The sequence below is a fragment of the Triturus cristatus genome, chromosome 12, assembly GCF_964204655.1.
Source record: "Triturus cristatus chromosome 12, aTriCri1.1, whole genome shotgun sequence".
Classification (NCBI taxonomy): domain Eukaryota; kingdom Metazoa; phylum Chordata; class Amphibia; order Caudata; family Salamandridae; genus Triturus; species Triturus cristatus.
In genome coordinates, this window is record NC_140595.1 from 759,322,643 (window position 1) to 759,334,688 (window position 12,046).

The 12,046-nt window shown below is 45.2% G+C and overlaps 1 protein-coding gene across 1 annotated transcript; it reads left to right on the forward strand.

Moving 5' to 3' along the window:
• Positions 1 to 720: 720 nt before the first annotated feature.
• Positions 721 to 9,560, forward strand: LOC146782730 (extracellular calcium-sensing receptor-like). The gene is made up of 4 exons (XM_085637213.1): positions 721 to 770; positions 2,696 to 2,987; positions 5,373 to 6,203; positions 9,480 to 9,560. Exons 1-4 carry the CDS (start codon positions 721 to 723, stop codon positions 9,558 to 9,560), a joined length of 1,254 nt encoding a protein of 417 aa, XP_085493339.1.
• The last annotated feature ends 2,486 nt before the right edge of the window (positions 9,561 to 12,046 follow it).

Sequence of the window (12,046 nt, forward strand, 5' to 3'; positions counted from 1 at the left end):
GAAGAGACCTGTGGAATATTTTTACAGGTTCGGGGGGGCGGTAGATCAGGGTGCCTGAAAAGGAGCTGTTTGCATTGAACTCTATGCAAAAAGCTACACTCTCGCACTCAGAGATGGTTTCTGCAGTAGTGCGGCATCGGTAATGGTTCTTCAATATAATTGCCAGACCTCCGCCTCTCCCTACCTGTCTGTCCAGTCTAAAGATATGATAGCCTCCGGGTAGAGCTAACACCACGTCTGGCTCAGAATGAACAGTAAGCCAGGTTTCAGTCAAGAAAACCACGTCTGGCTTTTGCTCCTCGAGCAGCAGGGCAATCTGTGTGCTGTGTTTTGGTAGGGAGCGGCAATTAAGCACATACATCCTGTACTTTTGTGTCGCAGCCAATAAGGGTTTGCGGAAGGAGTGTTTGCACCCTGGACATCGAGCGGGTAGCTCTGTGGGATCAGAAATATGGGAACACTGGGGCGTGGCAGTCCTGCCTATGCTGTGTAAGGCCGCCCCGCTATAAGTCCTACTCTGTATTTGGTGGGAACCAGGGTTTGTGGCCCCGGGTCCCGGCTGGTCGCGGACGGGCGCAGACGGGTTTGACTTGTGCGCGACTTCGGCGCGCAGTCGGCGCTCCCGCTGCGCTCGTCCGCTGTGCTTGCGTAGACAGCACATTTGAGGTGAGGGGTTGTGGGCGTGGCCTATGAAGTGGGCGTGGCCTCGCAAGAGCCGCGATGGCGTCCCTGACAGAAAGCTGTCCCAAACAGCGGAGAACCGCTAGTTTGTAGGATCCTGTCAGCGCTTCAGCCCCAATTCAAGCACAGGAGAGAGTGCGAGTGAGTGGGTTAAAAACACACAAAGATACAACAGTTTTAAAAATTCTGCAAATTTCCACCTCCGGCTTCCGCCTCAGAGGTCAAAGATCAACTGAACACGCCGGTACTCCGCGCTGCAATTTAAGGGCAGGGGGTTGTGGGCGTGGCCTATGAAGTGGGCGTGGCCTCGCAAGAGCCGCGATGGCGTCCCTGACAGAAAGCTGTCCCAAACAGCGGAGAACCGCTAGTTTGTAGGATCCTGTCAGCGCTTCAGCCCCAATTCAAGCACAGGAGAGAGTGCGAGTGAGTGGGTTAAAAACACACAAAGATACAACAGTTTTAAAAATTCTGCAAATTTCCACCTCCGGCTTCCGCCTCAGAGGTCAAAGATCAACTGAACGCGCCGGTACTCCGCGCTGCAATTTAAGGGCAGGGGGTTGTGGGCGTGGCCTATGAAGTGGGCGTGGCCTCGCAAGAGCCGCGATGGCGTCCCTGACAGAAAGCTGTCCCAAACAGCGGAGAACCGCTAGTTTGTAGGATCCTGTCAGCGCTTCAGCCCCAATTCAAGCACAGGTGAGAGTGCGAGTGAGTGGGTTAAAAACACACAAAGATACAACAGTTTTAAAAATTCTGCAAATTTCCACCTCCGGCTTCCGCCTCAGAGGTCAAAGATCAACTGAACGCGCCGGTACTCCGCGCTGCAATTTAAGGGCAGGGGGTTGTGGGCGTGGCCTATGAAGTGGGCGTGGCCTCGCAAGAGCCACGATGGCGTCCCTGACAGAAAGCTGTCCCAAACAGCGGAGAACCGCTAGTTTGTAGGATCCTGTCAGCGCTTCAGCCCCAATTCAAGCACAGGTGAGAGTGCGAGTGAGTGGGTTAAAAACACACAAAGATACAACAGTTTTAAAAATTCTGCAAATTTCCACCTCCGGCTTCCGCCTCAGAGGTCAAAGATCAACTGAGACGCATGCGCCTGCAGTGCTTGCAGTGCAGGGGGGCCTCCACCCCTTAGAGAGGAATGAGGGTGCTCATTCCACTCAAGGCCAAGGAATATCTGTGAGATATGGGAGAGTCGAGGGCCCTCTTCACCTTCTGCAGGGGGTCCCCACCATTTTACATTATGCCACTCATCTACTTTTAAGGTACATCTATGGGAATAACCAAAAAGTCAGCAAAACACTGTTCCGCATTGGCCAGCCAAACAAACCGTAACCCTCAGAAGGCTGCTCTGGAATGAGTAAATCCCCAGACAACTGTACCAAGAAGAGAGCTCCATAATATTCCCATATCGTGAGGGTATCTTCCCAGCATGTTGTAGACTAAATACCATCTGGTTCAATATCGTAATGTTAAAAAATATTGCCCCATTGGTGTTAATAACCGAATATCTACAACCAAGAAGATGATATTTAAGACAGGATGTTTGTGTTATCCAAACCTATATTTACACCAGTCCTTTGCCACACCTTCTCAGGAGGAGGAGTGTGTAATGAAAAATGCAATGAGATTAAAGGGCCCACAGATACTGATACTGTGTCATGTCACAATGAAATGTACTTTGGTGGGCCTGCCCTCTCGACGGGCTGGGCGGCCCTCTCGACGGGCTGGGCCCGCCCTCTCGACGGGCTTTAGATCATTGCATTAGCCACTATGTTTGTGTTCATTGCTCCATTGTAGATAGAGAATTTATTTAAACTGATTGTTGTGCACAAATGCATAGCTATATTTTGCAAAAACCTTAACCAAAAATATATTAATGTATACAAAAGAGAAAAGAGAAAAAGGGTGCATCTAAAATAAATAGGCCACAATTGCCCTTTAAAATATGCAGCTCATTCAAAAAGAAATCGAATGGACTGATTTTATTGGCCATTCTTTGAAACACATTTCCTAGGTTTGTCTTTCAGAATTACTTGTGGTTCCAGGCCTTGGCGTTTGCCATTGAGGAAATCAACAGGAACCCTGAACTCCTGCCCAATGTCACACTGGGCTTCCAGATCTATGACTCGTGCGCGGATCCACTGCTGGCCCTCCACGGCACCCTGTGGATGCTGACGGGGCAGGACCGACACATTTTGAACTTCCGCTGCCACAGGGAGGGCCACATTGCTGGTATTGTTGGGGATGCTGGCTCCTCATGCTCCATCCCCATGGCAAGAGTGTTGGGTCTCTACAGATACCCCCAGGTAAGATGTGGGAAAGTGCCCTATTTTGTTTCACATTATTATGGACAGTTAGTCTATGATTTCTGAAGATAGCACGCCAGCTGACCATAATGCACTGCACACATGTGATCTTTATAGTCACAACCAGGGTGACGTATAAAATCTGATTTGTGTAAAAGAGGGAGCATGGGGACAGACCCAGGTCCAATTGGTGTCAGTGTATTCTTATATTATAGTGTTTTGCTTGCATCAATGCTCGCGAGTTCTCCTGAAAAAGAACGTTGCTTTCTGAGGTGCTCTGTTTCATTTGATAGTTTTACAGGCATGAGCATGCATACAGGTGCAAAAACACCTGCACATGCCACCCTCCTGGTGCCATCATCAATACCAATCTCTCTTTAGTCTGACATCTGGGTCCACAACATATGTAAAAGAGCATAATTTAGATGTTATTTTCATTGCACTTGGCTATCTAGACCAATTGCATCTGATATCATTACTCATCTTTCCTGTGCCATAAACACCAATCCATGATGTGTACAGCCACCAGCTTGTTGTGAGGATGTATCCTTACGGCTAGAGCGGTCGACCTTGAACCTGGGGAACCAGGTTCAAGTCTCAGCAACGGCGCTCAGCATCCTGTGATTCTGGGTAAATCACTTAGGGCCAGATGTACGACCCTTTTTTGTGGCCGAAAACGGGAGATCCTCCCGTTTGCGACCACAAAAAAGGGTAATAGCTTGTACAAACGCTATTTTGCGAGTCCCTGACTTGCAAAATAGCATTTGCGAATCTTGCTGTTAGGAAGGGGCGTCGCTTCCTAATAGCAAGTCAACATGCTATGTACTAGTGTTTTGCGACCGCATTTGCGACCGCAAAATACTCGCAGTTTACCACCTACTTCAAGCAGGTGGTAAACCACTCGCAAAGGGGAAGGGGTCCCCAGGGGATCTCTTCCCCTTTGTGAGTATGTTAAAAAATATTTTTTAAGAGCAGGCAGTGGTCCCAGAGACCATTGCCTGCTCTTAAAAAAATGAAACTGAAAAGTTTCATTTTTCTTTTTAAAATGCATCCCATTTTCCTTTAAGGAAAACGGGCTGCATTAAAAAAAAAAAAGCTGCTTTATTAAAAAGCAGTCCCAGACATGGTGGTCGGCTGAGCCCAGCAGGCCACCATACCTGGGAGGGCCTGTCATTCCCAATAGGCCCGCCAATTACGAGAGGCTCATTAATATTAATGAGCCTCGCAATTTACGACCCCATTAGGAATCGCAAACAGTGTGAAATACACTGTTGTACATCGGAAATTGGGCCTTGCATATTGCGCCTTGCAAAAGAGTTGCAATTTGCGATGCACAGTTTTCTTGGTCGTACATCTGGCCCTATATCTGCCTAACAAAAATGAATGTGCTCATCTGTAACGAAACTGGTGCTCATGTAAAGCGTTCTGATACCCGATGATTCGGGTCTAGTTCGCGCTATATAAAACTCTAAAAAAAAAAACAATAAAAACCTCTTTCTCCCCAATCAACCACCACAATTTCCAAATGATGACTCAGCCATGCTTATGTCTAGGGTGTAAGGTCTAACACAGACCTAACCCCACTCGAAAGCATGCAATATGGTGTGGGTCCTGAATATTGAGTAGGTTATACCTTAATATTGTACCCATAATTTTGAGGCCAAAAATATCAACAGATAAGTCTATATAGATTTTCTATACCCAACACCTCATATATGTACCACAATGATATATAGTATGTAGATGTGGAGTTAAGAATACTAAATTTGAACTTGTATGTACTGAGCTTATAATATTTTTGTCCTCAAGATTTTGCCTATAATATAAGATATCATGATATTCCCTACTCAATGTTCCCGGATACAACCATGAAAGAGAGCATAATACCTCCATTACACCTGTTCCAAGTTCATTCATTACACGATTATCTTGCTCTTATTTCTCTTCCTACCACTTGAAAATAGAAATATGCTCACAAAACTGTATACAATATAAAGGAAAGCCACACATTTTTATTTCGCGTCTAAAGGTGTACCCAGAACAGGCCTGACATGCCTGGATTTGCACAATCTTCACAGGTGAACCTTCTAATAAATGGGGCTCAGTGGGTTTTTCATATAGTCTCCATACGTACACCATGAGTTGTTGTCATGATGTGTTTGGGGACCCTCGTGAGTAGTGGAGATCACTGTAAATGAATGCACCCACATAAAGTAAAATGAAAAAGAGTTTTGGTAACACATTAGAAATGTTTATACACATAGTGACGGTGCCCTCAATGCTATTCTACTTCACAAAACACAAAGATAGTAACGCCTTGATGTGCATACCACAGTTAATGCAACAGCAATCCAAAGAATGTTCATTAAGAATATTTTCTTACAGATCAGTTATTTAGCATCAATTCCACTTCTGAGTGACCGGAACCAGTTCCCTACCTTCTTCCGGACCATCCCTAGTGATGACGTCCAGTTCCGTGGGCTGGCCCAGCTGGTGATGCACTTCAATTGGTCCTGGGTGGGCCTCCTTGCTGTGGATGATGACTATGGCCAAAATGGGGCTCATATATTTCAGGCAGAGCTGAAGAAGAATGGGGCATGTGTGGCCTTCACAGAGAACATCATCCTCAGCCGTGCGGATAGAAATGCACCCCATATTGTCCAGGTGATCCGAAACACGACCGCCAACGCTATAGTCATATTTGGCCTTGATTCCCATCTGCTGCCTCTTTTGGACGAGCTAGTGAAGCAGAACATTACTGAAAAGGTCTTCATTGCCAGTGAAGCTTGGTCAACCTCAGCCCTCTTATCAACAGAGAAGTATGCAAAAACCTTCTCTGGCACAATTGGATTTGCAGTCTACAGCAGGGAGATGCTAGGATTTAAAGAGTTTGTCAACAACAATCGTCCTTTTTGGACACCAAATGGCTATTTCAATAGAACATCCTGGGAATTAGCTTTTGGCTGCAAGTGGCCACATCAAGAAACATTGTATGACTCGTGGAATAACAAAACAGAACCATGCACAGGCGATGAGAGGCTAGACAGTAACAGTGACATCTATGATGAAGTGACCAGCCCAAGAGTCACCTACAATGTCTACAAGGCTGTTTACGCCTTTGCGATCGCATTAGAAGACTTACATTCTTGCAAGCCACTGAATGGCCCTTTCAGTCAGAGAGGCTGTGCCAAGATCTTGTCTTTCCACCCTTGGCAAGTAAGCACTGGTATTTGTATACATGTCCTTCTGGACATTCAAGGAAGGAGCAGTGCTGAAGTGACACAGTAGTGGTAACCCATTCATTGGGGTGAGGCAGTCTCAATGGGGTGGCCAGGTTCTACATTATTTGGGTAGAACTCTAAATATAATTTGAGTTCCAATGAATGCCAAGTTTTATACGTTGCACAAATATGTAAAGGAATGGAAATGCATGGTCTAAGTGTGCAATTGTGTATTTTTGTACTGGACACATTATATTCAATTGTCTTTAAACGATGTAATGAATAGAATGCATGTGAAATGTCAACAGTGACAGAACAGGAATAGTCGCTTAGGGGCATATGTATCAAACGATTTTGTATTCGCAAACGCTGCGAATCCCAAAAAAACAGCGTTTGCGAATACAAAATCGCAAAACGCGATGTATGTGACATTTTCGCATCGCATTATTAAGGAATCGCTAATTTTGCAATTCCTTAATTTTGCGTAAGCATTTAAGGAATCGTAAATTGCGATTCCTTAAATGCTATGTAACACGCACCCAAGTTGTGCAAATTCTCCTTAAGAAATCGCAAATTACCACCGACTTCAAGTTGGTGGTAATTTGCGATTTCTTTGAAAAATTTAATTTTTGGCATTTTTCAAAGTGCCATGTGGCGCACATACATGCCCTTAGGGCATGTATGTGCGCCATATGCACACACATGTTAATTTCAGGGGTGCATCAGGGTGTCATCATGACACCCTTGCACCTTTGAAATTATTCTCAATTTGCGATTAGCAAATTGCAATTCGCAATTTGAGAATTACTTCCCATTCATTCCTATGGGCCTCCTGGCAGATAGGAATGAATGGGAAGGTATTCCTTAATTGCGATTTTGCAATTTGCTAATCGCAATTAAGGAATATTAAGAATTCACAAAATATGCGCAAATTTTTAAATACATCCCGTTTTTCAATTCTCAAATAGCGATTCTCAAAAAATCGCTATTTGAGAATCGCAAATACGGTTTTTGATACATATGCCCCTTAGTTTCCTCCCTACCTAATCAGTATGCCTAAACCTGCACAGGACAATGAAGCATCCAGTTAGGTTCAATGTTCATTTAAACATTGCCCTCTCTGTTGATATTGCTGACTACATCAGTTCGGGTAAAGTAAAATTCTAGGGCCGTATCATGATGTTGTTTTCTGCGCCGTGCCAGCCAGTGCTTGGTTTGTAAAATAAAGAGTTCTGGTGCCCAAAGTTCTGCTCAGAAGCCCTCGACCCGGCTAATGGAGGTTGGCGCACCAAATACCAAGGCTGCATACTTCTGAATCCACCTCATGTCTCCCTAGTCTACTACCAGACACTCCCTGCCCCTTTATCTCACTTTTGAGGGTCCCTGCTTTCTCTCTTCATGACGGGTTTCTGTCATTCTCTTCTTCTTCTTTCATCTTTGTGTGTTTTTTCTTCTCATGCTGTCCGGAAATGTCAGATGAAGAGAAATAACTGCCAGACCCCAGAAATGAGTGCCAGTGCGCCCAATCAGAAACCACCAGCTCAAATTAAGCACTGTCTCAGGGGCAGAAGAGATCTGTGCACTTCTTGTTGGCATCTTGCGTGCATACATTAACTCAAAATATCTTCGAATTAACACATGCTTTTCTGATGATAAAGCTTGTAAACGGCAGCAATTACGAGCCTCTGTTTCCGAGCTCTGCTTTCAGAATGACCAGGCCTTCACCCAGGGATACTTCTGTGGTGGCTCATTGCAGAAGAAAGCAGCATGATAGGCCCCCTGGTCTGCTCGTGTGAAGTTGGAAGATGCCTAACTAGCATAAATGGCCACAGTGGCGCAGAGCTGCCTGCTTTGAAGACACTGCATTGTCTAAAAGTGCCTATATTTAATTCTGAAAGTTTGTTTTACAAAGTGCACTCTCACAGCTGTATCTTGAACAATATACCCCTGTGGTTTGATCTCCATTTGCACAGGTGCAGGGGTACTTATGTCATTTCTTTGACGAATCATCTGTGTCTGCATTTGTGTTAGTGCTGATGCGCACATCACATTTGGTGCATCGGTGCATGATTTAATACGTTTTGTCTAACTCAGAATATGCCCAAAAACCTTTTGCCATCTTATCAGTTAGTCAGTTACGTGCAACTTCATACAATGCACACCAGCCGATGAAAGTGTGTTATGTACCTCTGTGTTAATAACGAATGAAGGCTTGTGCACCATGTTAGACTAGACATCCTTGGTATTGTCTTTCCTAAAACCTATTGTTGCCACCCTCCTGCTATCTGAAATTCATTTTTGTTGGCCTTAGGACTCTGTGCACTTTACCACTGCTAACCAGTGCTCAAATGCTTGTGCTCTCCCCCTTAAGCACAGTAAAATTATCCTACACCTGACTGGTACATTTAATTTACTTGTAAGCACCTAGTATATGGTACTCTAGGTAACCAGGGCCTGTCAATTAAATGCTACTAGTGGGCAGCAGCACTCATTGCACCAACCACTAAAGTAGCCTTTGGAAACATGTCTCATGTCTGCCATTGCAACCTGTAGTGCAGTTGTAAACTGCCATTTTGACCTGGCAAAAGGAACCTTTGACAGGACTAAACATTCCTTTTTAATACATATGTCACCCCTAAGGTAGGCCCTAAAGGCTTATACGACACGTTAAATTGTATTTAAAAAGTAGGAAATGTGGGTTTAGGTTTTTTGTCCTGTTAGTGAAGATCTCCTAAATTAGTTTTTAACTACTGTAAGGCCTAGCTCTCCCATTTGATATCACTGGGTTACCTTATTAAATGTAATAAGTTACAACTTTGGATAGAGAGCAGATAGGGTTGTAAAGTTTATACTCAAATGAATTGTAATATAAAACCCTCTTTCATAGAAAAAGTGGATTTAAAGGTACAACTCTGAGAATGTCACTGTTGGAAAGTTGTCATTATCTCGTCCTATTTATGCTTTCAGACAGTATCCTGGGTCACATGACTCTGCTGTTGATGCTTGTGTTTTCCAGCTACACAGTGAGACAAAGGGAACTGGGTGTAGGCAGAATGAGCCATGCCCCACTTGAACTTCAAAGGGGCTTGCCTCCAGCACACACAAAGGAACCTGACGCTAGTGTTTTGTCACCCCATACTCATTGGAGCCTCGGCTGGGGAAGTGAAGAACTTACCAGAACCAAATGTGGGTGTAGTATACGGAATCCCTCCACTTAAAAGCCTGGCACCAGTATGAATAATGGACCTATTTATTTTATTTTATTTTTCAGATTTGTAACGCGCGTAGCTGCCCCAGCAATGGGGCGTCCCAGCGCGATCAGAGACACGAGAGAGTGAAGGACAGGAGGTGATTATACAACGGCAGGGAAAAGCCAGGTCTTGATCGCCTTGCGAAAGGTCAAATGAGTCTAGATCTGTCTGATGGAGAGAGGGAGTCGGTTCCAAAGTAACGCTGCAACACAGCGGAATGAACGCCCCCCGGCTTTTGCGCTCACCGCCCGGGGTACAATAGCCAGCAGCTGATTGGACAATCTAAGGGATCGCTGAGGTGTATATGGTTGAAGTAGCTTCGATAGACCCAATGGAGCCTGTTGAGAGAGAATTCTATGAGCAACACATAAGGTTTTAAATTTAATTCTTTTCTCAACAGGCAACCAATGCAGCTTGCGGAGGATGTGGGCAACCGACGCAGATCTCGGGAGTGCCACTAGCATACGTGCTGCGGCATTCTGAGCTCTCTGTAAACGCATGATACAGGATTTGTTAGCCCCGAGATATAATCCATTCCCATAATCCAGTCTAGATAGTATAGCCGCCTGGATGATGGTCTGGCGATCTCTAGGGGGAAAAAAGACCAGTACTGGCTTCAAACCACGCAATAGGCCAAAACACGACCCAGCCACAGCCTTGGCTTGCGTGTCAAAAGTCAGTCCGCTGTCAATCCAGAAACCCAAGTTTTTAACAGCTTCTTTGGGCACAGGGGCTGGCTTAAGGCTGTCAGGCCAGTAATGATCAGACCATAGGTCCCGATCTTTTCCAAATACTAACACCTCGGATTTACTGGCGTTAAGTTGCAGGTAATTGCTGGCCATCCAGTCTGCCACCTCAACCAGATCTTCCCTGAATCTACTTAGATTGGCGGTTTTCTTTTTGGAGTAAGCAATCACTAATTGGGTGTCATCAGCGTATGACACCATTGACAAACCCCTCTTCCGAGCCACCTGGGCCAAAGGTTGCATATAGACATTAACCCCTTCAGTGCCACGCCCTTTCCCCCTCCTGTGCCGGGCGTTGCACTAGTGGGTGGGGTTCATGACGAGATAGTCTCGTCATGGGCACAGCGCAACCGTGCTCCATGACGAGACTATCTCGTCATGGGCACTGAAGAGGTTAAACAAGAGGGGGCTCAGGATTGACCCCTGGGGCACTCCTCGTTGTAGGGCATACCTCTGGGATTGAAAAGGTGGCATCCAAATCTGAAAAGATCTACCCGTTAGAAAGGCTCGGCACCAGTCGAGAGCCAGATCCCTCACTCCAATTTCAGATAGCCATTTCAGTAGGATTTCATGGGAGACCGTATCAAAGGCGGCACTTAGATCGAGAAGAACTAAGGCCGCCGAGTCCCCTACATCCAGTATCCCTCGGATTTCCTCCGTCACTGTCAACAAGGCAGACTCAGTGCCATGTCGGGCTCTAAACCCATTCTGCGACAGGTCAAGGATAGTGTTCTGTTCGTTGAACTCCGTCAGAATAGTCCGAACATATAGTTCTACCATTTTCGCTAGAAAAGGAAGTTGCGAAATGGGTCGATAGTTACCTGGCTCAGCTGGGTCCAACAATGGTTTTTTCAGCAGAGGGATAACTTTTGCATGTTTCCATGTTGCAGGTACTATAGCTGACTCTAGAGAGAGATTCATCAATTCCAGATACACTGGTAGAATAGATGGCATGAATTGGGAAAGATGTTTTGGGGCCAATGGATCAATAGGTGAACCAGATTTAATTTTTTTTAACAAGACCTCCAGACTTGCTAAAGATAGCGCTGGAAAAGATAGCAAGCTATTTAGACCTTGGGAGGCCGGGACAGTGGCCAAAATCTTTGTAACGGGAACAGCGACTACCGGTAGATTTTGATATATTTTTTCCACTTTGTTAATAAAGTAGTTGGCCAGCTCATCGCATTGGTTATTGGAGGAAATTGAAGAACCTCTAGCCATATCACCGGTCTTCATAATCTTAAGCAAGGAAAAGATTGTTACCTACTGAGCCATTCATCAATACATACTATAGCCTTATAGCCCGCCGTAGCGTTAAAGGCCCGCTGCAGCGTTAAAGGCCCGAGCCGAAGTCGAGGGACTTTAACAAAGCAGCGGGACTTTAAATGCCAGTATAGCCCTGCTACCAAGGGCTATAAGGCTATTAGAACATTCTGCCACTAGAGGGCAGAATGTTCTAACAAAACAAAGCCTTCAGGGAGCGCGAGAGGATTGAAATCCCCTCAGGCTCCCTGAAGCCTTTGTTTACAGCCAGAGCTGTGAACAAAGAAGCATTGGAATGTTGGTGCTCCGGGCTTATACCAGCCATTATAAGCCCGGAGCACTCCATTGTTTTCAATGGAGCTTCCAACATTCCAATGTTCTAATACTTGTTAATTGGGTGAAAAATAGCAGAAATATAACTGCAGGTGTGTTCACACCAATGTTAACACATATATGCATTGTTCATGAAGTATGCCTAGGACTTAAACCTTCAGCTCATTTCACTCTACCTGCTGAAGAAAGTGAATGTAAATAATGAATTAGCTCAAACTAGAACACAAATTTAATATCTTCTCTTT